Here is a 27708-nt window from a genome sequence, read left to right as displayed (position 1 = left end):
GAAAACGGCTTTGTCGACCCATTTTCCAGCTCGGCTTCCATGCCACCCGGTGTAATCCTGTCATATTTTTTCTGTTATATCGTTCTAGATCATATCCCCTTGCACAGTGCCCAGCGAAGGATCGATACTGTATTACATCATAGATGTGACGTACCGTACTTTACGTGATGTAATAGATACGATGTCCTGTAATTATATATATATATGTGTGTGTGTATATATATATATATATATGTATATAACAGTCCATAGCCCTTTAAGGTTTGCACAGGGCAATGTCCCATTTTAGCCTCACAAGCACTCTGGGAGGTAGGTGCCATTACGATGCCCATTTTATAGCTGGGTAGAATGAGGCCTGAGGCAGCTAGGGCACAGGATCTGGAGGCAGGAGGACCTGGGTTCAAATGTGACCCCAGGCAAGTCACTTGACCCTGTTTGCCTCAGTTTCCTCCTCTGCACAATGACCCAGAGAAGAACGTGGGAAAGCACTGCAGCATCGCTGCCAAGAAAACCCCAAACAATAACAAAAGAAATTAATAAAAATTTTATTAAAAAAAAAATCATCCTTTCCCCATTTCGCGGATGGGCCAACTGAGGTCCAGGAAAATTCCAGTGAGCCCGAGGCGCCCCCTGGCCGCAGCTTCACGGCGCGCCTGCGCACTGGGCTTGTGCGGAGGGGCGGGGCTGAGCCAGAGAGGCCCCCGGAAGTAGTCCTAAGGAGGCCGGAAAGCGCCTGCGCCGCGCTTCCCGTTTCCAAGACACCAACCCGGAAGCAGAAGACGGGGCGTGGCTCGGCCGCTCGACCCTGATTCCGGGCTGCGGCTCCGGGAGGGCGCCGGGCGGAGCCCAGGGCCCGGAGAGGCAGGTGAGGGTGGCCCCGCCCTTGTCCCCCACCCATCCCCGCCCCCGCCGCTGACCCTGCTCCCTCTGTCCTTCCGTCCTATTGTCCCCCCTCCCCCCAGGCTCCAGGGCGGGAGCCAAAGGCCTTGAATGCCAGACAAAGACCCCGGCTGGTGACTGTTCAGAGCAGACGCCCCCAAGTGTTTCCTGAGGGGCTGTCCCTCCTCCCCCCTCCCCTCTGGACCCCCGCGTGGGGGGAGGGGAGGGGAGAGGGGGGAAGGAGCCTTTTTTGAGCGGGGGTCAGGGCTCAGCCCCTTGCCGTGGTACTCTCTGGGGAGGGAGGTGTCACGGTCATGCCCATTTTACAGACAAGGAAACGGGCCGAGAGAGGTGGACGGACCGGCCTCTGAGAGTCAGTCTCAGGTCTCCCCAGGCCCGACGTACTGAAAGAACCCCGGGACTGAATTCGAGTCCTCCCCAAGGCTCAGAGCTGGGCCTGGGTGGCCTCCGCCCCCTGCCTCGGGGTCGCCTCCCTCCCCCCAAGCCCAGTCTCCTGGGGGGCAGCCCTGGCATCAGCGCCTCACGGTGGGGCGGGGGGGGGGGGGGGGGGGTTGGTGCTGGGTCCGAGGCCCGGAGCCCACGAGGTTTCGAAGAGGTTGTGGCGCCCCCCTGCTCGGACCTCGCCGTCCCCGGCCTCTGGAACCTGTGCCTGGCCCCCTTAGCCAAGCCAGGGGCTGGGTCGCTCCTGTGGCTCGGTCCAGACCTCCATATGTGGATGGGGCGGGCGCCCCCCTGCTCCCCACTTGTGCCCCTAACCCCCACTGTGCCTCCAGGAGCGGAGGGGGGGGGAAGGGAAGGCCCGCAGAGCGTGGGAGTGTTCCCCGCCCCCCCCCCATCTCCACCTCCTGGCCTCGAGGGCTTCCTTCCAGTCCCTGCTGAAATCCCACCTAACACAGGAACCGTGGTGGTGGTGGTGATGATGATGGTGGTGATGACAACGATGACGATCAGAGGTTATGGGCAGAGCCGTGATTTCTCCTCCTTCATGTGTCCCTAATGGCTGTTTGCTTGTTGTCCCCCCCATTAGGCCGGCCCCCTAGAGGGCAGGCCCCGTCCTTTGCCTTCCTTTGTAGGCCCAGCACTCAGCACGGGGCCTGGCACTCGCTGGTGCTTGTTGGTCTTTGGTTTTTGGTGACATCACAGGTGACGTCTTGACTTGTGGGGAATTGGGTTTCAGCGAGGCAGAGCTGCACAAAGTCTTCAGCCTTGATCTCGCTTCCGAAGTCATCAGAATCCTCGAGACAAAAGTCAGCACCCCTGGCGGGGGCCCAGGATCCACCGGGCGACCTTGGCGTCTTCGATGTCTGACAAAGCTCTGAGCGCCCCACAGTGCCTGCTCCAGCCGGCTTCCTGGCCCTTGGCACTAACTGTTCTCATCTACCCATTCTGCACAGGCTTGGGGTGGACATCCCCCTAGCTCTCCGACAGGTATGAGGCCTGTCACTCACCCTCGGCCTGGTTCGGCCTGACTGTGAGAAGGTCTCACCAAGGTGTGGCTGCTGTGCAGGCCCCAGCTTCTTTGAGTGGCAGGTGGATGCTGAAGGTGGAGGAGCAGCCCCCACACCCTGTACACTCCAGACGCTTAAGAAATGCTCATTTGCTGACTCTTGCTATTAAATACTCTGGTCCCTGCTCCAGCATCGACGCCATGTGATTCACTTTATGTCACTGCCTCTACTAGACAAGGCGTATTAGTTTTTATTGTTGTTGTTATCAGAGCTGTCCAGTTTTTATTAGTTACTCATGAGCAGTTATTCCAGTGTAACAATCTGGCGCAAGCGGTTCGATGTTATCTATTCCCAGCTCCAAACAGCGTCTGGAGGGAACACGATCAGTGTAAGCTGGAAGAGTCCCTCAGGCCTCCCCAATGGTGTCGTCATTCGTAGCCCACAGCATTCCAGACTGAAGAAAGCGTTTCGATTCATCATCACAGTCTTGGTCTTTTTGCTTCCTCTGAGATCCCCAGGGGTGCTGCTGAAAACAGGGATCAGGAGGTGTTGCTTCTGCCGGGGCTGGCTGTGTGACTTTGGGCAAGCCACAGACACTCCGAGCCGGGTTCCTCCTGGCCGCCCATGAGATAATATGTACAAAGCACTTTGCCAACCTTAAAGCTCTGTAGAAACGACCACAACAGTGATGACGATCGTATCGGGACCGTCGGCCCTGCATGCTACAGCGGTGATGTCTTCTGTGACTTGCTCCTAGTCACACGACTGGGTGGGACTAGAACCTGGTTCAGACCAATCCCATGATGCCTTTCTCAGGGATCCTTTCCCTCACTGCTATCGGACCTGGGGCCAATTATTTCTTCTCCTTCCCTGTGCCGTAGTTTCCTTCTGTAATTACAGATTTTGCTTAACTACATTAGGTGGGTGGCAGGGGGGTCACGCGTTTTTTGACCTATGACTTCATTAGTTCGAGGCGCAAGTGTCTGGTCAGTGCAGATCAGCAACCATCCAGCAAAGCAGAGAGAGTCACCTGGGGGCCTGGGACCTGCCCAGTCATTTTGCTCAGGAGGCTGAATTCCTGCCACTTTGTCTGGTTTTGGTCTATGGGTGGTTAAAAGATTCAGTTCTTTGTATCCCAATTAACTCAGAGCCCTACCCTGTTGTTTTTTCTTCCTTCTTTTTTTTAGGTGGAGTCATTAGACAAGAAAACAACAGGCTAACAACCAGCAATTTATTCAAGTAGAAGCTTAAATGGTATGTTTGGGGTTCCTTAGAGACTCTGTTCTGTCCCCCAGAGCCAACCTGTCCAGTGAGAGTCAATGCCCAGGGCCCTCAAGAAACAACATAAAAGCCACTGGTCCTGCCCTCAGGCGCTTGTGGTCTGGGTAGGGTTTTCTCTAGTCAGAGAAAAGTCACAGGGCAGGATGGGATTGATTGTCTAGGAATGATACTGAGCAGTTACCATGGGGAAGGAGCCCTTTAGACTCTGAGATAATAGGACTGGGGTCAGCAGAGGGATGGAGAGAGCCTTGGGGTGGGGGCAGGGAAGAGCTCTAGCAGACTGAAGGGAGCTGAAGGGCCTTGCCTGGGGCCCAGTGGGCATGGGGCAGAACCAGGCAAGCCAAGGCCAAGGTTCTCTCCAGGGCCTTTGCAGGGGCAAAGAAAGGGAGGCCGGAGAATAGGCCGTGTCACTGTTGGTGACCTGGAGGGTACGGTGTTCAGTGGTGGGAGGGGTTGGGAGCTCAATGTCCAGGAGTCAGTAATGGGTTGGGGGGAGGGCGGTCAGGAGGGCTGACCCAAAAGCCTCTTAGTGACCAAGATAGGGGGGATGGGCCAGCGCACCCCCAGTGCCACTCTGAGACAGCAATATCTAGAGAGGAGAGATCAGTGCATGTGAATGAGGACAGACAGGCCTACAGACATCTTGAAAACAGGTATCCTCAAAGAGGCATTGTGCAAATCACATGAGACAGTGCAGTCCTTATCTTCCCGAGGTTTTCAGAATTTCTATAGGCCTTGAGCCAGTTTAAGACCTCCTCCCTGTCCAATTTTAATTTCAGGAAACAAGTCCCTTGCACAGCTCTGGCCTGTTTCCTCCGCTTCCCCCACCACAGAGAACTGGGATTCCCACCAGTGGGGAATCAAGGAGAGGAGGCTGAGGTGTACCAGAGGTTCCTGGCAGCCCCTTGTGGAGGAGCCGGGCGACTATGGTTCCCAAAGGCCTCTCACTGTGAAGTGAGAAATGACCACTAGGAGGGAGTCAGAGGGGCTTGTCTGATCTCTGGGCAGATACACAGGGACCCCCCCACCAGTCGGAAAGCTCACCCAGGGGGAGCAGATGGTGAGCAACCAGACAACGTCTCAGACGGAGCACAGTAGGGCTGCTTCCTTACTTCGATACAGAATAGGTTCAGGACAGAAGAGATACACACATACATACACACACACACACAGTTGTTCAGCTGTTTTCAGTCATGTCCAACTCTGTGACCCCATTTGGGGTTTTCTTGGCAAAAATACTAGAGTAGTTTGTCATTTCCTTCTCCAGCTCGTTTTATAGATGTGTGTGTGTGTTCATTCATCTATCTATCCATCCATCCATGTATAGCAAATATAATGCTTTGTCCTTGTCCTTCCCAGTCTGTCTTCTGGAATGACAGAAAGAAGCAGATCTCATTCTATATATATAATGTATGTGTGTGTATATATACAAACACATATATACGTGTATACATATATAAACATATGCACACACGTATACACATGTATAGATATGATAACGAAAATATACATGTTCTTTGTATATATAATTTTTTCCCTTTATCACAGGGAGTTTGGGGGGTTGGTCTAGGGCGTGTGTGTCTGTGTATGTACATGCAGGTATGTGCACAAAGACTGTGTTGTAAATCAGTATAATTTCTAGAAAGACAAAGGACGTCAGTAAAATTCTTTTCAGTACTTGGTAGCATGAAGGGGTTGGTCTACACTAGATGGGCACCAAGGCCCCTCTTGCCGTTCTCCATCCTGCCCCTCACGGGCCTGAGAGCTCCAAGATGCTGTGGCGACCAGTGCCAAAGGCCACATTTTGTCATTCGCTGGCTGGGCAAATCATACCGTTTCTCAGGCCTAAGTTTCCCCGTCGGTTATCGGGCCGATCTATCCCACAGAATTCATGTGAGGATGATATGAGGTCACAGATGTGAAAATGTTTTGAAAAAACGTTTCTGTGAATAATAGCAAGGTTTTAAAGGCTGAGTCAGAGCTCCAGAAAGGCTTATTTAAAGAACAGTCTGTTCTGTCCTTTTACCTGCATTTGCCTGGCGTATAAGTTAATATTTCTCTTTGTAGTTTGGTTTTTTTTAATTAAGTTTAGAAACAGTGATTTTTGTTTCAAAGGAAAATCTTAAAAGTAGTGACTCATGGCCTCGGAGGAGGAGACAGCAGATTTTAAAAACTGGCATTTGCTGTGAAGCACAAACCCCGTCTAGCACAGTGATGGCTGCGGTGTCTGGCCAGTCATCAGAATGAGTAATACTTTAAATTCCTCTGAATTGGAAGGAAATTGGAAGTTACGTCCACTTACGTTTCTGTTTGTAGTTGTTAAAAACAACAGCACGTTGCTTGCTTTTTCCTTCCGTGAGCATTGACTTTGGCTCATCCTGGGACTTCTTTTGATTTGAATAGTTGAACTGGCCAAGTATTCCTTCTCCCCATGTGTGGACCAGTGCGCAACAGAAACCTTCAACCTACCAGTTGACACTAGGCGGCAGAATCTGGGCAAGATTTGTCCCCAAGTGATAGAATCTTCGGACTCAAGTGACTGGACTGACAAGTCCTTCAGGCTGGACTCACCAGATCAGGAGAGCTGGAAGGAACCTTCTGATAGGACTCCCTGGCTTTACATATGTGACAATGGAACCCCAGAGTTGGCCAGTCAGGAGACATTGATTAAGTGCCTACTATGTGCTAGGCGCTCTGGTGAGAACTAGGGCCACAGAGAGAGGCAGAAGACAGTCCCTGCCCTCAGTCGAATGGGAGAGAGCCCAAGCAAACAGGCTCAAGACTAGAGATGCTGGGGATCACTCACAAGGAAGGCACTAGCTCTAACCTTTTAGTAGAAAAAGGGATTTTGGCTGGGGCACAGAAGCCAGAAGGTGGAGAGGAGGAGGCAAAGAATTCCGAGCCTGGGAGACAGCCCCTGAAAATACCCCGCGGCTCAATGTGGATTATCTTGTGTCAGGAACAGCAAGGAGACCAGTGCCCTGAACCTCTGAGTGCTTTGGTGGGGAAGGGAAGGGGAGGGGAGGGGGCCAGGCAGGTAATGAAGGGCTTCGAACATCAGACAGAGGGTTTTGTATTTGATCCTGGTGGTAATAGGGTTCCACTGGAGTTTATTGAATTGAAGTTTGGGATGACATGGGCCTCAGTTTCCCCATCTGTAAAATAAGTGGGTAGAGTGGTACAGCGGCTAAAGCATCAGTCAGGAAAACCTGAGTTCAAATCGGCCTCAGATACATACTAGCTGTGTGGCCCTTAATCTTGTTTGCCTCCGTTTCTTCATTTATAAAAGGATCTGGAAAAAGGGATAGCAAACCGCTCCAGTGTCTCTGCCAAGAAAGCCCCAAATGGGGTCACAAAGAGTTGGCTACGACCGAACAACAAGAGCAAAAATGGGGGGGGTGTGGAATGATCCCTCAGGTCTCATTTCTCTGCGACTTTGTGAAACGCCAGTCACATGAGCCCTTGTCTCTGCCCTAGGAGTGGTCAAGCGTTGGCCCACCTCCTCTGCTGGTGCTCCTGCTGGGCTCTCTGTGCCTGGGCCACTTCTCCACACTCGCGCTCCAGCATCAGATGGAGTTTACACTTACTCTGCAGGGACAGGGCTTTCATCTTTTTGAAGAACCACTACATCTCCCCTAGAGGTCATCTCATCCAGCCTTTCCATTTTGCAGATGGGTAAACTGAGGCCCAGAGTAGTGGATGGCATACAGCTGATTACTGACAAAGATGGGACTAGAGTATTCACAACAGCTCGTGTTTCCATGGCACGGTCTGTGAGGGAGACCGGACGAGGACTATTCCCATTTTGTGTAAGAGGGCCCAGGCCCAAGGTGGAGGATCACACAGCTAATGTTGGAGTCAGGGCTTCTGACTCCACTTTGACATCCTTCCCTCTGCCCGGCTACCTCCCACACCAAGGAGATTCGGCTGCTGGGGGAGAGGGAAGCTGGGCGGCTGCCCTCCTCTGGGGTCATCCATGGGGAGCAGCACTGATCATGTGCTTGTGCTCTCTCTCTCTCTCTCTCTCTCTAGGATAATGGCAGGCAAGGTGAAATGGGTGACGGACATTGAGAAGTCAGTACTCATTAATAACTTTGAGAAGAGAGGCTGGGTCCAAGTGACAGAGAATGAAGACTGGAATTTTTATTGGTGAGCTAGTAACCTCTCCCCTCTTTTCCTCCTGGCACAGTCCCTGGGAGCAGGAGATTGCAAGGAGAGTCATGCCCTGCCCTTCACAAATGTGTACCCCACTAGGCCTTGGTGAGCCTGTCTGTGAAATGGGCTCATCAGACCCCTTGCCTCATGGGATGGAAATGGCAGAGTGCTCGCTCTGCCTGCCCTCCCCCCACCATTTGTGTCTCGAAACCCGCTTTTCTTCCCAGAGAATCAAAGGCACTCACGCAGCCATTCATTAGTGCATTGATCACGTTTGTCAGCCTCACGCCTGAAGTCCAGGGCCCGAGGGGGTTCTTTGGGTGCTCACAGCCACTTAGTGCAGTTTGGTGCCCGTGCCCCAGGCAGCGCTGAGGTGGGGCTGGGGGAGGGGCAGGTAAGAAGAGCAAGAACTGTTGTAACCATCACAACACTGTGCAACTTTCCCTTTAGAGTTTTAAGGTGATTTCACCGGCATCATCTTGTAATGTTTACAACCGCCCTGAATAGAATTAGAGCATGCTAGAGTCAGAGATGGCCCAGTGCAAACCCCTCCCTCATTTGCTAGTGGGGAGACTGAGGCCCAGAGAGGGGCAGTGACGAGTCTGGTCTAATCCCATTCTTCTCCTGCCCCGTCCCTGTCCTGTGCCACATCCCTGGGCTTGGGCTGATGGCTGGTGTCTCTGTTCTGTGCGTGTTCAGACATGGAGTGAGCAGGTGGATGAGGTAACTTTGTCTTGAATTTCCATCTTCTCCCAAAGCACGCACTTTGGGTTCTCACTCTCTCACAACCTCTGAGGGAAAGGTTCCCTGGGCCTAGGCTGCTGTGCCCTGTCCTGGTCCTTCTCCAGACCCTCTCCAGGAGCCTCCAGTGATGCACACAAAGCAGAAGTCAACCCCTCATCGCGCAGAGGAACAGCCGGGCCATGGTGTGAGATTGGGAGAGGTTGGATTGGAGGCACTGGGGGACGGGAGCTGTGCTCCTGAGAACGAGAGCTTTACTCAGCTTGGACTTTGATCCCCCCGCCTCTGTGCCAATTGGAGTTTATAGACTGGTTTGCTAAATTGGGAGCTCCCGGTGGGGCAGGAATCTTGCCTGGTTCTTCTTTACGCATCTCTCGTCAGCTGCTGCCTGCTTCATGCTTAGTAGGGCCATAATGGCTGTGGAGCCCAGGTTGTCTAGCTCTGTCCTTCTTCCCCAACCACACCTGTCACCCAGTCACATTGGCACCTGCCTGTCCCCACCATCTCATCCTCTGCCACACTTGTCCATATCCTCCTGTCTTCTTCCTCTCCTCCTCCATACCACTGTCTGAGGACCAGGGCAGTCCTCAGGGTGCCTGTTCGGCATCGTACCAACCATGCACGCTGGTCATCATTGGCTGTTTGCCATACGGCCTTCTGAAGCGCTCCGGGAACTTTTATTGGGAGAAACATGCACGTACTAAGTACACAAACAGTTGTTGGAAATGGACAGTGACAGGGACAGGCCCTAGGATTTCATCACTCTGAGGAGCTGCCAGGCACCAGCACGGGCAACCCCTTCTCTGGAACTTGTTAGAGTCTCATATTGATGTCCAAGGCAGGAGCAGCAGAATGTGGCCTGCACGCTCCCTAGGCAGAAACGGGCCATGAGCCTGCTCTGGTCCTGGGGCCTGCTCTGGAGCACTGGCATGCTAAGTGATTTGCCCAGGGTCACTGGCCAGTATTGGCCAGAAATGGAGCTCGCACCCAGGGCTTCTTCCTACCTCCCGGGTCAGCTCTTCATTTACTCTGCCCCTCTGCCTCTCAAAATATTAAATAGAATGTTATTTTTGGAGGGGAGGGAAGGGAGGCCCTCACAGCCAAAGGTTTCAGAAAGGGCTTCCTGTTGAAGGTAGCACAGGAGCTGAGCTGTGAAAGAAACAAGAGGATTCTGAGGGGAAGAGGGAGGGCATTCCAGGCAGGGGAGACAGCCTGAGCAAAGGTGAGGAGGGGGGAGATGATAAGCCATCTGGTTCACCATCCTCATTTTTTAGAAGAGGGAACTGAGGCCCAAACAGGTTGGTAGTGCCGTGCCCCAAATTCTAGGCCAGCAGTTCCCGGATTAGCAGCTTCTTGGCTCTTTCCAGTGACCAGCAGCAGTGAGGCTGGACAGGCGCTCCGTGACCCGCTTGTGCTTGTGTTTCAGGATGAGCGTACAGACCATCCGAAATGTGTTCAGTCTCGAAGCCGGTTACCGCCTCTCAGATGATCAGATAGTCAACCACTTCCCCAACCATTATGAGCTGACCAGGAAGGACTTAATGGTGAAGAACATTAAGAGATACAGGAAGGAGCTGGAGAAAGAAGGGAGTCCCCTGGCAGAGAAGGATGAGAACGGAAAATACATCTATTTGGGTTTGTATCTGCTGGCCGTGTCTACACCTCACTCTGTGCATCACACCTTGGACTGCGGGGTCTGAGAAGGCCGGGCCAGCAGAGGGCAAGGCCTGACAGGCCCCACTGAGGCTGGAGATGCAGCCCTAGAGACACATCACAGCCCTGTCCTCCTGGCCAGAGATGACCATTACCTCCTAGGCCTCAGAATAACAGAGTTAGAGCCAGGAGGGCCAGAGAACAGGTGATCAGGGCTAGAAGAGGCCTTAGAACAGAGGTGGGAGATACCACAAGGATTTAGTCCAACCCCTTCGTCTTGGTGAGGGAACGCAGTCCTGTGGGAGGGCACTAACTAAGCAAGGTCGCAGGGTCAGTCAATGGCACAGCTGGGTTCCAAGTTCTTGCCTCATTTTCCCATCTTGCCACCTCTTTCCTGACCTTGTCCTCCCCCGTCCCTCCTGTCACTATCATTTCCTCTCTAGTTTCTAAAAACTGGCTTCTCTCCTAGCTAAAGCAGCCCCTTTGGTCTCTCTACCTCCCTCCCAGCATGTTAGTCACTGGTGGTCATAGCGCCCCTCTGGGGCTGCTGCCCCCCAAAGCCAGAGTACGGAGCCCCCTGGCTAGGGAGCTGCCCCGAGTATCCCCTCCCAGTCACACACAGACTGGGGTGGTGTAGAGAGGTGGGCTGCTAAGTTCTCTGCAGCGTTTTTGATGCTTGAGGCCAGCAAGTCGGTGGGTGGTGGCCGGGTGGCGGCCCTTGGGGGCTCCAGCTGTGCTCTGACCTCTGCCCTGGCCCCCAGACTTTGTGCCGGTCACCTTCATGCTCCCCGCTGACTACAACCTGTTTGTGGAGGAATTCCGGAAAAGCCCCTCTAGCACCTGGATTATGAAGCCTTGTGGGAAGGCCCAGGGGAAGGGGATATTTCTCATCAATAAACTCTCGCAGATTAAGAAGTGGTCTCGGGACAGCAAAACATCTTCGTAAGTGGAAAGAGATATACGCCCCTCATGCTTCCTTTGTGGCCAGCACCCTGGCACCAGCGGGGAGTCCTTCACTTCCTGGAGGGTCCCCACCAGTGTGAGCTGTGGATCCTAGGGAGGGAGCAGGGATCCGGCCTGCCACATAGCCCCAGGCTGCAGGGGCAGCCAGACCATGGGCCCGAGGGCCCCTAAATCTCTCTTGAGTCTTCAGGGCCTTCTCTCTGACATGGTCATGAGACCAAGTGAGGCCTGCCCACCTGCAGCGGTCCACAGTCAGCCATCATTGTGCTGTGAACTTAGGCTGCTGTAGTCTTTGGCCCCAAAATGTCCCCCTGTACCCTTGGCAGAGGGCACACCAGAGCAGTTGGTACCTGTGATACCCCCCAAGGGAGCAAGAGCCCCAGCGATGACGTGACCTGGTCAGGGCCACACAGCTGGATGGTGGACCTGAACCCAGGGCTTGCCCTTTATCCCTTCGGGGCTGTCTCCATGCATCACACACAGGGAAACTGAGGCCTGGGCAACTGTGAGGTCACGTGCTCAAGCCAGGAAATTCAGGTCCGCAAACATTTATTAAGTCCATGCTCATTCTGGGTGAGATGCAGGGAGAAGTTGGCCCTGCTCCTGCCCAGACCCGAGACAGAGGCCAGGCTGGGGTCATGGCCTTGTGGTCTGACTCTGCCCCTCTTTCTCTAGGTTTGTATCTCAGTCGTCCAAAGAAGCCTATGTCATCTCTCTGTATATCAGCAATCCGCTGCTTATTGGCGGGAGGAAGTTTGACCTGCGCTTGTATGTCTTAGTGTCTACATACCGGCCCCTGAGGTGCTACATGTAAGAACATCGCTCCTTCCCTCCTTCCCTCTCTCTTTCCCTGTCTTTGAATCTCTCTTCTTTTGCTCTCTCTGTCTCTCTCTCTCTCCCTTCTCTTTCTCTTTCTCCCTGTCTGTGTCTCTCCTCTTGCTCTCTCTGTTTCTGTCTCCCTCTCTTTCTCCTCCCCCCATTATCTTTCTTCCCTTTCTCTCTCCTCCCCACTCCTCTTTTCTTCTCTCAATTGTTAGAACATGTCCCAGAGTTCACATGGTGCAGGGTCCTTGGTGTTTTGGAACCTTGAGGGTGCTCTGCCCTGCGACCAGCTTTCTCGGGTTCTGTGTAATGACTCCAGCCATCTTTACAGGTATAAGCTGGGCTTTTGTCGATTTTGCACTGTGAAGTACACACCAAGCACGAGTGAATTGGACAACATGTTCGTCCACCTCACCAATGTTGCCATCCAGAAGCATGGGGTAAGTGCCCGAGGCCACAGGCCCCTGTGTGCCCTGACCCCTCTCTGCCTGCCCCTGACCCCTGGCCTCCTTTGCTTTTGGCTCCTCCTCTCGCCTCCTGGGCCCAGAAGGAATGCAGGGGGCCAGCCATGCCTGGGATGCCCAGGATGACCCTGGGTCATCTGGGTCAGTGCCAGTGAGTGCTGGGGTTGTGCTGGGCAGCACTGGTATTGGCCCTTCCTTCGAGAAGTTTATAGCTAGAACCATATGATCTCAGAAGGGAACCTGGAGATCATTGGGTCCAACCCTCCCTGGAGTAATAGTGCTTTCAGTATTGGGAGCACATGGTCAAGTGGCCTCTGCTCAAATAACTCCCCTGATGGAGAACTCACTACTTCTCCCCAAGGTAACTTACTCTGCCTTTGGATGGCTCTTCCCATTTAGGGCAGTATTCTTTACATCAAGCCCAAATATGCTGGCCTTCACCTTCCAGCGCCCGGGGGTCTGTTCCCTTCCTCTTGAAACACCTGAGAGCAGCTGTGTCATCCCACCCTCATCGTCTTCCTCACACTGGACATGCCCAGTTCTTTCTCTTGGTCATCGAATAGTGTGGTTTTGAGGCCCCAGACCACCCTGCACACTCCTAACACATGTGTGCTGCCCATGTGATGGCCAGAGGTCACGCCTTGTTGCAGGCCTCCTCTCTTCATGGAGCCTCAGGTATCACTCAGCAGCTCCTCAGGCCACCGTGCCTGACTTGTGACTCACTTTAATCAAGCTTGCAGGGTCCACTAGGATCTCCCGGTCATCTCTGTGCAAACCACTTTCTTGTTGTATCTCCCTCACCCTGGCCTGGTGCTGCTCACTTTTTACTCCTAAGCACCAGAGTGCCAGATGAGGCAAGATAGGGAGGGAGTGCTCGGTCCCTCTGGCTGATGTGAACCAGAGAGGGCAGTGCCCTCAGGCAGGCCGCCATAACAACACATCAGAAACCATCAAAGGAAAGGAAAAGCTTTTCCCCCTGGTGAGACTTGGCCAAGGGCAGAGAGTGCTCTAGCATGTCCCAGGTCTGCCCTCCCTGGGATGTGCCATGCTGCTGTTTGTGGGGCTGGCAGTCTAGAGGTCAAACAGACACAAACAGTTTCAGATGGACACGCCCTGCAGTTTGGTTTTCTAGAGTTTGCCCCCTGTCACTCACTTCTCCTTTCTTCATGTGATCCCATATAAATTTGAGCAGGAAATTCATCTTTTCTCCCCACAGTTCAAGATTTGAAAAGGTGAGATGATTCTGCCCATGATGGCTGGCCTGGTGTAAAATCCCTGAATCCCTTGAGATGCTTGACATCGATCCCTCGTGGGATAGCTCCAGGAGGGGTCTCTGACATCCCTGAGGAGTGGTCATGCAGCCTCTGCTGGCCCCGCTTCTGCTTGGGGTTCCTTCCACAGGCCTTTCCTCTCTTGGTTCAAACCTGACTCCTGAGCACTTCTCCCATGGGCTTGGTCCTGTCCTTTGGGTCTCTGTAGAACAAGTCTAATCCTCATGTGCAACATTCCTTCAAATATTTGAATACAGTGACTCGGTCAGGGCTCTCCTCCTCCCCACTCACTTCTCACTGCAAACGTCCCAAGTGTATTGAGATTGGTGCAGAAGAGAATGACTGATTAATGAGGGTGTTAGTAGTGCATAGCAGAGTTTGGACCTGGGGCTGGTATTCCCATAGCCATGTGCATTTAGCAGTTGCACTCCGGGTCATGCAGTTCTAGGCAGAGGAGATATTAGTGGCTGTCTCACCTCATTTTGCAGGTGAGGAAAGTGATGCCTAGAAAGACCAAGACTCTTGCCCAAGACTGCCCAGAGAGCAGGTAGCAAAGGCAGGGCAGACCCCCGGGTCCTCTTACTCCCATACTTTTGCCCTCTCTGATGTCCCTTGCCCAGTGGAGATGGGGTGCCTGTATCCGGGAGTGTTGGGCCGGGAGGTGCTCTGAGGTCACTTCTCATTGAAGCTTTGCTGAAAGACAGATGGCAGGTTTTACTGCTGGTGTCGCTGCTGGTCATCTGGGCCCTGCTGCCAAAGGCCTGGTCTAGGCTGGGTTCTGGGCTCGAAGATGTTCTTGTTGTCTGTGCTCTTGGAGCCCCCCAGACTCCTGCCATTTGAGCCCCAGGTCAAGAGTCAGAGTGCCCTGGTTTGACAGCTCTTTCCCCTCCATCTCAGTCCACGCTGCTGAACACTCACCAGTCTGGAGGGTGGTGCATGTGGAGCAAAGTCTTTGTTGTCCAGAACCCCAGAGCTGAATAATTTCAGGGCCAAATTGTGTGCCAGGTGCCCACGCCTCTTCAGGAAGGAGGTCACTGGAGGCAGGTCAGGTCTGCAGTGCACAAAAATGCCTGGCTTTGTTCATGTCGTCAGTTCAACATCCATGGAAAATGGAAGTGGGGAGAGAATGTCTTCATAGCCACCTTCCTCAGCTTCTCTCAGCCGGAGGCACATTGGCTAAGCCCTAGGGCCAAGAGAGAATGCCCTTTGGCTTCCCTGCTGGAGCTAGCTCAGTGGTCATCCCCCAGCATATGCTGTAGCCCATGGACAGCGGGCTATGGGCAGGTCCTTCCCATAAACCTCCAGGACTGACTGACCCACTGAGCTGCAGCTCCTTGTCTCGGAGTCTTTTTGTGCTCCACACACCAGACCTGAGTGCTCTTGCCAGCCATCTGCCATCTCTGGGTCTCACCACAAGACAAGCTTGCTTCCTGCTCTTGTCATCCATGTCCCTGGACATATCCTTTTTCTCCTGTGCCCCTGGGGTCGCCTGCAATTTTGATTTTTTATGTCATGATTTTCCACCATGGGCCAAGTCAGAGCAAACTAGGGTTTTAATAAAATAGAACCCTTAATGACTACTTTCCAAGACTTAGACCTTTCAAATAGAAGGCATCTCTTGTTATCTTCATTGGAAAGGGAGGAAGAGGAATGAATGGCCTGGGTGGATGGCCCTAGAGCTCATGTCCTCAGCAGCCCCAGGCACTGCCTGCTGGATCCTGTTAGCTCTGAGGGGCCCGCAGTCAGGGCTTGGCTCCATCAGTGAGGGTCTTTGGGGGATTGGGCCAGGTGTCCTTTTCCGAGGTGGTCATCTCTCTTGGCACCAGAGGACCTTTCATATCGGGCAGACAGGTGGTGCTGTGTCTAGCTCATGTTTGCCCCAATCCTGTCCACATTCATCTCCCTTTGGCAGAGGGCCCTGCTTGCCTTGTGGCAGTGACCTCAGGAACACATTTTCACTTGCTTTTTGCAGAGTAATAATTGGCCAGACGGGGAAGTGCCTGGGGTGGCACACCCCTCACTGTCCGGGCTCTCTACTGTGGCTGCTGGGACCCCAGGCATAGCGCCAGGTTAAGAACTGGCATCTCAGGCAGAGAGTGTGTTTTAAAGAGGGACCAGAGGGGGGCCAAGACCCTCTGCGGTCTCCAAGGAATGGTCTTCTGAAGCATCCGCTCTCATTTTCCAAGGCTGAGCCACAATAGGTCATTCATGAAAAAATAAGAACTAGATTTAAGATGCAGACAAAGGAGAAATGTCAGTCCCTCACCCCACGTCCACTCAGCACCACTGCGGAAGTTGCCCAGGAGACTCGTGAAGGACTTGGCTCCAATATTGCCAGCCGCTCTTAGGGATGTGAAGGCTTGAGGGGGATGTGTGTGCTTGGGAGGCTGAGGGCAGCCAGGCCCTGGTTTAGTGTCAAGAGAGAAGGGAAGTACTTGGATTGGAACCAAACGTGTTCAAGGGCCCTGCCGTTTGCCTCTGGGTCTCCCCATGCCCACACAAGGCTCCCACCTTCCACATTCCTGCTGAATTGACTAAGGAGCCTTTCATCTTGACCTGGAAATCAATACTTCCCAGCACTGCGCATTTGATGCAGAACCACTGAGAGTCCTTTGTTTCCCCAAAAGGGGCACATCTTCTGTTCCCTCCCTAAAGAACAGAGAGAGGACGCTCACTACCTCCTACGGAGCCCCTTCATTTGTGACTGGCCCTCCTTGGGGAGATGCTTCTGCCTCTGGGAACCTAAATCAAGCCCTTGTAGTCTGAGATCATAGGACTTAGAGGTGACAGGGGCCTCAGCTACCACCCCCACAGAGGAAGAAGTGGACATTCAGGGAGGTGAGAGATCATGGACTACTGTCAGTTCGTCAGGAAGCATTTATTAAACACCTACTGCAAGCCAGGCACCATGCTAAGTGCTGGAGGTACAAAGAAAGGCAAAAATCCAGCAGGCCTGCTCACAAGGCGCTCATAGTCTAATGAGTTTAGAGGCATAGGGGCCATCCCACACCACTCATTTCACACACGAGGACATTGAACCATAGACAGGTGGAGAAGAGCCTGGGTTTGGGCCTAACCCCTCCATTTGTGTATCCTAAGGCAGCAGTGTAGCCTGCCTCTCCTGGGGCCCTCCATCTGCCCTTGGAGGCCAAGAAGAGTGGGGCTCATCCCTCTTTGACAGTGATGGCCCTTAGCGGGTTTGCAGGCTGAGTCTCCAACTTAAAATCCTTGAATGAGCTCACACAGTATCAAGCTCTGGCTCCAGTGTTATTTGTGCCCCATCAGAATGTTTACTTTAGACTACTGGGGTTTTGTATTGACTAAGGGGTGTGTGTGTGTGTGTGTGTGTGTGTGTGTGTGTGTGTGTGTCAGAGACCGAGACAGAGGAGGGAGAGGGAGGGAGGAAGGGAAGAGAGAGAGTGAGAAAGGAGAGAGAAGCAAAGAGGGAGGGAGAATCGGCAGGTTCCAGGTACCGTGGGCCTGCAAAGTTGTGTACCAGGCACCAAGGCCTGGTACACAAGACAAAGACAGCAGCTGGCCTCCTGGGTCAGGGTAGCTGTCTTCCTCTTTTTGAAATATGTAGGCAGAATTGGGTAGCAAATGATGCCCATTCCTTGAAATTGAGTGAATTGAGACAGAAATCTCTTCTTTCCCCCTCTCCCCTCCCTGTAATGTTACCAGGATGACTACAACCACATCCACGGGGGCAAGTGGACAGTGAACAATTTGCGGTTATATTTGGAGAGCACGCGTGGGAAGGAGGTCACCGGCAAGCTGTTTGATGAGATCCACTGGATCATCGTGCAGTCCCTGAAAGCTGTGGCTGTGAGTAGTGCTGTGTGTGTGTGAAGCCTGGGTCGTAGCTGTGTGTTTTTAGCAGTTAGTGGAGATGAAGCAGAAAAGCATCTGGTTGAAAAGCATGTGTCTCGTACGAAGTGTTTTGAGATGTGTGTTGTTGGTTCCCTTCTGTTCCAATGTCTGTTTTAAAAGTCTTGCCTCCTACGTGTCTACCGAGGACAGAGGCAGTCTTGAGGGTAGGGAACTAACATGTAAACATAGGATGTGCTGCCAAGTTGCTTTCATTCCGGAAGTAGGATGTCTAGTGGCAAAACCTGACCTCCGACATCTTTCCCAAAGCTGAGATTCCATGGAAAAATTGGTGCAAGCGATTATCTAATATTAACAGTAAAAAATTGGCTCATCCCTCATTGGATGATCATCCAGTCCCGCTCCGTGATTGTCCAGATAGAGAAACTGAGGCTCAGAAAACAGAAGTGAACCCGCAATCACTCATTGGCAACATTGACTCCCAGGACCTGGCTCATTCCATTGTGTGAATTCTCCTCATGGACTAGCTCTCTCTTCCTCCTTCCCTCATTACCAGCCTCAGACTTCTGGGGAAGTACTAAGATTCACCATCAGGAAGAATTACCCAGCAGAGGGAAGGGGCAGAAGGGAATTATGGCTTTAAATCCAAGAACACGGATCCCCCAGGCTTGGAGAGGGGCTTGCCTCGCTGTGGAGTAGGGGCACGGGGGAGCTCTCCAGTGCCTCAGACTCTCTGAGACACAAAATGGTTCTTCAGCCTCCTGGCTAAGGTCCTGGGAGTCTGGGCCATGGCTAATGGCAAAAATGGGGAGTTGGCTGAAATAAAGCTGCCCAACACTCTTCAGCCTGGTGAGGGCGGGGAACAGTGGGAGCAATCTATGCTGGGGGCCCTAAGGGAAGACTGGCACATCGATGCCCTCAGAGCAGAGCGAAAGCAGTCAGGCCATTTGGGATGACAGTCTGGCACCATGTGGCATAGCTACTGAGCTGCTGGGATGGTCCAGCCTCCTGCCACCAGGGAAGGCCAAGGCAAAAAGAAGGCCCCGTGGGTCCCAAAGTGGCCAAAGAAGCATTATTTGGCATTGCAAACATCTGGAAACACAGTGGATGCAACTGGGGAATGGTTGAACATGTGTCTGGTTATGCAACGTAATGGAATGTTAGTGCATCATTCAGAATGATAGACAAGGGGGAGCCTGGAGGAAGTGTTGCAGAGGACATGAGCTTAGCCAGGGGCACCCCACACGCCGTAATTATAGCGGCGTGAATGAAGATGACACCAAGGCCTCAGAACTCTAGCCAAAGGTGAGGGCCGGAGTGATAAATGATGAGACAGTAGCCAAGTCACTTCATGGCCCTGGCTTCCCCTTCCCCATCTCCAGCAGACGGTGCCAAGGTCATGCGCTCTGCAGGAGTCCAGGCATTTAAGTAGATTTGGGCTCCTTCCCCTCCTCAAAGCCCAGTCGCCTCCCTTGCCAGGAGACAGCGCGATGGCAAGAGCTGCCCTGAGCAGTTCCTGTGCACCATGTTGTCTGGGTCTGGCTAGGAGTGACGGCTCCCCCGGGGTGGGGGCCTGCCCCTCAGTACTCTGTCTCTCACCCCCCTCTGTCTCTCACCCCCCTCTCTGCCCCTTTTCAGCCTGTGATGAACAACGACAAGCACTGCTTCGAATGCTACGGCTACGACATCATCATCGATGATAAGCTGAAACCCTGGCTCATCGAGGTGACTGACCACTGGCCTGAGCTGGCCTCCTTCCTCCTCCTGCTGCTGCTGCTACTACTGTTCTGAGAGCTTCCATTGTGGGCGGGGAGGGGGGAGGGGGGACAGGCGAGGCGACCGCGGCACCCCCGGACCATACTTGTTGCTCCCCGAGTCACAGCAGCCTTTTCTATAAAGGGGCAGCTGTGGAGAGAGCCTGGCTTGACCTGGGAGGGGCCAGGCGTTTCCCAGGCTGGGACAGGAACCGTGGACAGCCTGCTATGGCTCAGAGAGAACTGGACTTGGAATCAGGAGGGACCTAGGTTCAGATCCTTGCTCCATAACGCTGAATAGCCGTGTGACCACGGGTGAATCCCTTCGCTTCTTGAGCTTTGGTCACCCCGCATACAAAGTAAGGATAATCTCCGCAGCGTTGATGTCATAGGGTGTCACAGAGATCAGTCACCCAGTCAGCAGTTATTCATTTAAACACTTACTATGTGTGGGCCTGTGCTTAGGGCTGGAGAGAGAAAGAGAAAGCACAAACAGCCTCTGTCTTCAAGGATCTCCCATTCTAAAGGAGGAAACTACAACCCCCCCATAATTATGCATCTGTAAATGGCTGTGTATGGCTATCTTTATGTAGCTAGAGGAGGCAAAGATCCCTTTTAGGGAGCAGCTTTTACTGTTACTCTCCAGGGTGGCTTTGCTGGGTCTTCAAACACAGGACAAGCTCGGTTCTCACAGCGTAGGTGACGTGGAGAGTGAACCGTGATCATAGGCCTAGGGGGCAGTGGCCGCCAGCCAGGGTAGTTTCCATTTTGTTCTTGTTGCTGACGCCAGCAGACACACAGATTCCACTCTACATACACGGGTGAACCAAAAAGAGGATTATCTTTGTAACTGAGAATTATTACCTGGCTTGTAGTAAATTCAACAAGGTGGTAACATGATTGCCCTGGGCCTTTGGGTCCCTTCCTCCTATTTCTCCCTGTCCACTCTCTCCCCAGCGGTTCCCTACTCTGATCTTCACCAGGCACGTGGTTCTGGTAGGAGGCGAGGGACAGCCATGAGTTCTCTAGGGCATTCATGCTCTGGGTCCTAGAAGCACAGGAATCGTCCCTTTGGCAGATGAGCGACGAGCGACGAGGATCCCCTCCGATAGGACGCACGGAGGGCGGGGGGTGGAGGGGGGGGGCTTGGGGCGGGGTGGTTACGGGGCGTTTTCCCATTTCAGCGAGACAAGAAGGAAGGTCTTAGAGAACCGTGCCTGGTAGCCGACATGGTGCCCGGTGAGTGGGCCCTCCCTGGAGGACGCTGGCCAGCGCAAGGTCCAGCCCCTGCAGCTGATGACTGCGGCGTGTGCTGCGCAGAACGCGCGGCCTGGGCTGGGCTCCGCTCCGCGTCGGTCCCCATGGGCGCCCGGTCAAAGTCTCGTCGTGTCGTCTCTTTAGGTTAACGCGTCCCCGTCTCTCACCTCCAGCACGGCCAATGATCGGATCCTCAAGTACAACCTGATTAATGACACCCTCAACATCGCGGTGCCCAACGGCGAGATTCCGGACTGCAAGTGGAACAAGTCGCCCCCCAAGGACGTGCTTGGCAACTACGAGATTTTGTAAGTTGGAAGGGCGGCTGGGGGGTCAGGGAGCATGGGGACAGCCCCACCCAGAGACTCTGAGGCAGAGGGAGATTGAAGAGGGCGAGGTGTCACAGGAAGCCGGGCCGAGGCTGGCTGTGGCCCCCAGGCCTGGCTGCTAGCCCTCGCCAGGGCTGCCTAGAGGATAAGGCTTGGGCTTCCCTTCCCTTGAGGAAGTACCCGGCCTTTACAAAGTGTTCCCTCACGGTGTTCACCGAGTTTGGCGGGACAAGTACAGTCTTTGTTTTTCGTGTGAAAAGCAAGGCCCAGAGAGGGTGATTGCCTGTCCGCCGGCACACAGCTTCTTGGAGGTGGCCATGGCAGGGGGTGCAGGCAGGCCGGAGCAGACCCTCCCCTCCCTCCAAATGCCTGGCCTCCCACGGGAGCTGTTGGGGCTTAATAAATGCTTAGGGAGCAAACAAGTGAGCAGAAAGCTGACCCTCAGCAGTTTGCATTGGGTGGTAAGGAGGCTCTGCTCTTCTCTCTGTGACACCTCCTGGGCTCCTCAGGGAGTTCAACAGCCAGTGGTTCTTGTCCGGCAACAATGTTTCCTATCCTGGGCCAGCCTTCCTAGTGCCCCAAGTTATCCGTCAAGAAACAAAGACGGGTTGTCTTCGGTTGGTGCACACTGTGTCGGAGGGAAGGGGAGCTTGAGCTGAGAAGGCCACAGTAGCCTGAGAGCTGTCTTGGTGGCCGGTCCCACTCTAGAGACATCGTGCACCCACTATGCTCTTGTTCTTAGGTACGATGAAGAGTTAGCTCAGAACGATGGGGCAGAGAGAGACCTGAGAAATCGTTCTGGGCCATCCATTGGGCTTAAAGGCAGTCGGACCAGAGACACAGGAAAGACCGCCCTGACCACATGGAAGTAGCGGTCAGCCAAAGCGAGGGCGCATGGTCAGAGCACGGCGGCCTGGGGAGGCCCACCTTCTTCCAGAGACTGCCTTGGAGCTCCCTGTCTCTAACTTCCTTCCTTCCTTTCCTCCTTCCTTCCTTTCTTCCTTCCTTCTTTCCTTCCCTCCCTCCCTCCTTCTTCCTCCTCCTTCCATTGCTGACAGAGGTATCTAGAAGTGCTTTCCATTGGAAAATATGAATTGGATCCTTTTCACTGTGTTTCCATTGCTTCTGTATATAATTCGTTTTTCCTACAGAAATCTATCATCTTTTGCATGTCAGTGAACCTAATAAATGTCATCGCTGTTTTTTAAAGTTTAGTTAGATTAAATAAAAAAAAAACCAACAAAAACAACATGGTTTTAAAGTTATGTTAAAGGAAACCTATTTGGCATGAGCACTGCTTCGGTTCAGGCTTCCTTTTCTTGGACCATCCCTTTGGTGGACAAAGACACAAGTGATGATCTTGCAGGAGTTCTCCAGAAGGGGCCTCAGAGGACACCAGTCCCAACCCAAAACAGTTCAGGAGGCCTGCCCACCCAGCAGACATCCCTGACAGACCATCCTGCTTTTGGTGGGAAAATGCTTGCTCTGCATTACCCAGAGCTCACAGCTGTGCCCAGCTCACCCCAAGCCAGTGCATTTGACTAGTGAATGCCTCCATTAGAAAACTTTTCTTCGTCAGAGCCCCAAGCTACAAGCCAGAAGGGCCCTCAGCCCCATCCTAAGCTGGAATCCCCTAGGACACCCCCAGCAAACCCCAGCAAATGAGGTTGTCAGGTCTCAGCTTGTGACCTCCCATGTGAGGGAACTGTGACTGCTCCTTTGTTGGTGCCATCTTTGTCTCTGCCCCCTCACCTTGTGGCCTGAGGTGGCCTTCATTCCAGGCTGACTTGGTTCATCTTTGAAGAAGAGAGAGGCACCAGCCAGAGTCAGCTGTCCACTGTTGCTGGGCTCTTGGCAGTTAGGCCTTCATAGCTCCTGGAATACAGGTGAGCTTGTGTGTGGCTAGAGAAAACCCCCAGGGGCCAGAGGGCTTCTGAGGTAGTAGGCAATCCAAGAGAATTGGTCTGATTTGGGCCCATATAAATGGTTTTTGTATTGACACATGCATGTTTACTTCATCAGATTTACCCTTAAGATGCCATCCTTACTGACCTTCCTGTTTTCTTTAATCTCTCTCCTCCTTCTGTCCTTCTCTCTCTCTCTCTCTCTCTCCCTCTCCCCCCTCCCTCCCTCCCTCTCTCTCTCTCTGTCTCCTCTCTCTCTCTCTTTCTCTCTCTCTCTGTCTCTCTCCTTCTCTCTCCCTCTCTCTCTCCTCCTCTCTCTCTCTCCCTCTCCCCCCTCCCTCCCTCCCTCCCTCTCTCTCTCTCTCTCCTCTCTCTGTCTCTTTCTCTCTCTCTCTCTTTTCTTCTCTCTCCCTCTCTCTCTCTCTCCTCCTCTCTCTCTCTCTCTCCCTCTCCCCCCTCCCTCCCCTCCCTTCCCGCTCGCTCCTCTCTGTCGTCCTCTCTCTGTCTCTTTCCTCCTCTCCTCTCCTCTCTCCTCTCTCATCTCTCTCCTCTCTCTCTTATCTCTCTCCTCCTCTCTCTCTCTTCTCTCTCTCTCTCTCTCTCTCTCTCTCTCTCTCTCTCTCTCTCTCTCTCTCTCTCTCTCCCCTCCTCTCTCTCTCTCTCCCCCCCCCCTCCCTCCCTCCCTCTCTCTGTCTCTCTCTCTGCCTCTCTCTCTCCCCTCCCCCCCGCCTCATTCTCTCTCCCTCTCTCTTTTCTTCTCTCTCTCTCTCCCTGCTCCCTACCTCCCTCTCTCTCTTTTCTTCTCTCTGTCTCTCTCTCTCTCCCCCCTCCCTCCTATGTGGCAAACTGGGCCCGAAGCTTGCACACCTAGATTTGAATCCTGGCTCTGCCCATGTGATCACAGGCAAAGGGCTTCTGTTCTCTGGGCCTCAGTTTCCTCTATAAAATGGGGGGGGTGGTGGATTATGTTATTTAAGACCTAAACTTGATCAGAATGACAAACTCAAAGACTAGGTTTGTGGCTTGTTTGTGTGAGGTGCCCAGGCAGGAGCCTGGATTACGTTGGAGGCCCATTGGTATACCGAGAAGACTTCAGGAGCAGGCTTTGCATCCTGGCTCAGCCCTTCGTATGCCTTTGGCCAAGTCATTGCCCCATCTTAGAAGCAATGTGGCCGAGCTGATGGGGTGCCAGCCTTGGAGTTGGGAGACCCTCGTGGGTTCAGGTCCCATCGATGACAGCTGTGTGACCCTAGGCAAGGCCCTTGACCACTCAGTACCCCAGGCAATTATATTTGAGAATCTATGTTACCCACAAGTTGCATCACTGGAGGGAGTGCCTTCACTGATCAACTCACAAGCCAGAGAGCTCAAGAGAGTATGTTTAGTCCAGGCAGGCCCAAGCAGCCGTCCCCTCAATCGCAGCCCTGACAAGGGGCATCTGGACCCTTTTGGAAGATCTCCAGGGATGGTGAGCAGGCCATTCTGCTGGGGGATGGCTCTCTTTATTGGAAGGTCTTTCTGACATCAAGGGAGAGCCTGCTTCTCTGCAGCTTCCCTGCACTGGGCTTCCTTCTGCCCCCTGAGGCCAAACAGAACACAGCAAGGCCTCCCATTCACAGGACAGCTGTCTCTTCCCAGAGTCCTCAACCCCAGTCCCTTGGGCTGTTCCTGAGACAGCCCCTCACTGTCCTGCAGCCACCCTCCCCTCAGTGCCCTGACCTGAGGGCTGAAAATGTGTGGTCACCAAATGTGGTCTAACCAGCTCAGGGGACAGTGTGAATATTGTCTCCTCCCTCATTCTAGACACTGAAACTGGATGGAAACATAAATTCCCTTTGGGGAGTTGAAAAGGATTTGGTCACCAGGTGCCAAGAACTAGGTGGGGACCATAACAACCTCTGGAGAAGAAAAAGGCCCCAGCCCTGCCAGGTCAGGTTTTGTCAGATATTGACCGTTATGTTAATGATGTCATATACAAAGGCAGATGTTTCCTCTAGCTCTTCCAAAGCCTGCGTGGGTAGGAAATGTGTACAGTGTTGTGAGCAGGCCCTGGAAAAAATTGTGGAGTGTCAACAGTGTGTTCTGCAGAGTGACCCAGGGCTACCGGGCTGCCCCCTCCCAGAATTGTCCTTGGTGGGGGAAATCCTTTCCTCTGGTCATTTCCCAGCCCTTCTCTGACTAAGGGGTCCCACACTCTCTCATGCTTTCATCGTTCGGCATCTTTGCTCCTCTGAGGGGTCCATGTTCAGAGTGGAATAAATCTGATTAACTGAGGTCGTCCTGCCTCCATCCCTTAGGGCACAGAGCTCCCTGAGAGAAATGAATTTCCCACAGTCAGGCAGCCTGTGATTGGCCAAGGGCCAGCACTTGGACTTTGGTCCTTGGCCTCCAAGGGCCAGTGTTCCAGGCCTCAGCCACTCCCAGGAATCCTAGCTGTCACTCATAGATGAAAAACTCATTTTTGTCTCTCACTTTCAGATTTACAAAGCAGCTTCTTTGAAACACTTGGTGTCCAATTCCAACTCTGCCACTCTCTACTTCTGTGACCTTGGGGAAGTCACTTAACCTCTCTGGGGGCCAGGTTCCTTATTTGGAAACCAAAAGAGTTAGGGTCAGATGGAGCAAGGCTTCTTTGAGCCCTTTTCTGTGTCGGCCCCTTGGACAGTGAGTCTGGGAAGCCGAGGGACTTCTCCCAGCCGTGTTGTTCTGTGCACAGGGAAGCAAATCCTGTTTACAGACGGTTATCAAAAGACTTACAAAATGAGCTTGTGGACACTTTGGGGAATGGAGGAGCCCTGGGCCAAATGATCTTTACTGTCCCTTGTAGTCTGAGTCCCATGGTCCAGAGACCACCCCCGCGGGGAGGTCACCCAAGCCTTACCCCTACCATGGGTGAGGAAAAGGAGTTTCGGGTCAGTGACTTGCACCTGGGAGGAAGTCCTGACTCAGAGTCTCCTGACTCCCCAGTCTAAGGCTCTTTCCATTGTACTGTCCTGCTCTGCATGCCTTCATCTGAACTTTATCATACCTTATCCATGTTTTTCAGTTGTAAACACAGTCTTCCCTGCTTTCATCAGCCATCCAAGCATTCTGGCCATCTCCAGGATCACCAGCAGGCCTCTTCTGGGGGCCAGGTTTGACCCGAGGCTCTCTGAGAATGTACTTCCCCCACCTTCCCTCACTACCTGCAGCTAGGCAGGCCTGTCTTACCTTTATGTACCATAATAGATAGCTAACCTGGGGGGAAAAACATCTTCAGCCTGACTTGGGGTAAGTAAGGAGCATTCAGAGTTTTCCCTCCCCACCATGAGCATCATCATGTCGTCCCCACCACACACTGCTGTGGTCTGGCCAAAGAAGACTGAGTCATTCTCTCACATGGTTTTCATGTAAAATGAGATGCTTTCGATAAGAAAGCTTTAGGATTTTCTGCAGAAGGATTTCGATGAAAAAAAATCGATGAGATGCTCTTTTGGTTGAGGGCATTCCCAGCCTAGGCACAATATCTTCTCTGATGGGTCCTCCCAGCCCTTTGCCTGGTCCCTGCCTGTCTCCCCCTATTTCTGCCTTGTATCGTTCTCAGGGCTCCCTAGGCGGTGTGTCCTTCTGGAAGGCTGGGTGCTGGGTTGCTTTTGACTTTTTATCTTGTAGGCACTACAAGGTTTGGATGTAGGCCCATGGTGGTTAAGCATTAAGAACTGGAGGTTAAATGCACAAGGTCCTCTAGGCAGCTGGGACTGCATTGGAGGATGGTAGCACCTGAGCAGGCACCCTCTCCCTGCCCCCAGAGCACCCCCACAAACCGGGGGTCATCCAGCCTCTGCTGACAGAGAACCCACCATGCCACACCCTTGAAGCAGCCTTTTCCACATTTGACCATTTCTAAAAAAGTGCCAGGTTCCTTCTATGTACCAAGTGGGAAGGTGGTGCTCTGGGGGTGGGGCACAGCTCTTCCTTGTACCACTCTCTCTCCCCCCTTCCCCTCCCTAGTTGTCTTTTCTCCAAGGTAAGCATCCCCAGCCCTGCATTATATGGCTGTGGTGTACAGGTCACGATGTAGATGCTAGAATGGATTGTGCTATAAAGTACCCTCGAGTGAGAGCTCGTCCCAGGAGGCAGCTTCTCTTAGAGGAGGCAGGGTGCGAAGGAGTACCATTTTTGCCAAGATTTCGAACTTGAGAGCTCCGTTGCTTATAGATTTGAACAACCTTCCCGAGTGGGAGTGTTAATTCTGGGATCGTGGCCACGTTACAGGTGAGGAAACAACTTTTCAATGACTAAATTTCTCCCCCAGAATTTCCAATTGTACAGAATAAATGTTCTTTTCCCCCACCCAGGCTGGAAACTCAGTCATACTTGGCTCCTCCCTTATCCTCATCCCTCCCACCCAACCAGTCCCCAAGGCCTTTTGGTCCTAATTCGTCAGTTATTTACCCACGCCCATCACCCCTCCCTGTCATTACCATGACTACCAGTCTTGTTGCGACCCTAATTACCTTCATCCTAAACTCTGGTAGGAGCCTTCTTGCTGGTCCCCTACCCCCACCTTCTTCCTCTCCCAACCTGTCCTTTACATTATTTATTGCCAGATTTCCAAAAGCACAGTCTTGACCCTATCAGCCCCCTAGTCAGAAATCTGCCATGGTTCCCCTTGGCAGAAGGTAGAATCTAAGCTCCTTAGGCTGGCATTTGGGGCCTTTGACACTGCTCCCCATTCCACATGCTCCTGCTAAGCTAGAATTCTCTCTCCCAGAAGGTAAAGCTCCCAGGGATATTTGTCTGCCCTATGTCCTCATTATCAACTGGGGCTTCTGCACATAGTGGACTCTCCCTGAGTGTCTTTTGAATGAATGAAATGTGCCTCCTGCCCCATGAAGCCTCCTCAGATCCCAGCAGAAAGAGACCTTTCCAGGCCCAGCCTCTCTCTCGTCTACATGT

The 27708-nt window shown here is 53.1% G+C and overlaps 1 protein-coding gene across 2 annotated transcripts; it reads left to right on the top strand.

Moving 5' to 3' along the window:
- Positions 1 to 742: 742 nt before the first annotated feature.
- Positions 743 to 22075, top strand: TTLL1 (tubulin tyrosine ligase like 1). 2 transcript variants are annotated; one of them, XM_036761768.1, is made up of 11 exons: positions 743 to 865; positions 3536 to 3602; positions 7662 to 7778; positions 9952 to 10160; positions 10940 to 11120; positions 11817 to 11951; positions 12295 to 12403; positions 17380 to 17523; positions 19165 to 19251; positions 20682 to 20845; positions 21609 to 22075. In XM_036761768.1, the coding sequence occupies exons 3-11, from the start codon at positions 7666 to 7668 to the stop codon at positions 21736 to 21738; spliced, it is 1272 nt and encodes a 423-aa protein (XP_036617663.1). In that variant the 5' UTR covers positions 743 to 865; positions 3536 to 3602; positions 7662 to 7665; the 3' UTR covers positions 21739 to 22075. The 2 variants fall into 2 exon arrangements, with proteins under 2 accessions (XP_036617663.1, XP_036617664.1); XM_036761769.1 differs by lacking the exon at positions 19165 to 19251 and having other exon boundaries at positions 769 to 865.
- Positions 22076 to 27708: the final 5633 nt, after the last annotated feature.

This window comes from Trichosurus vulpecula, chromosome 5 (genome assembly GCF_011100635.1).
Source record: "Trichosurus vulpecula isolate mTriVul1 chromosome 5, mTriVul1.pri, whole genome shotgun sequence".
NCBI classification, from domain to species: Eukaryota; Metazoa; Chordata; class Mammalia; order Diprotodontia; family Phalangeridae; genus Trichosurus; species Trichosurus vulpecula.
The sequence above is the reverse complement of the archived record's forward strand: the minus strand, read 5'-3'. Positions and strand labels throughout refer to the sequence as shown.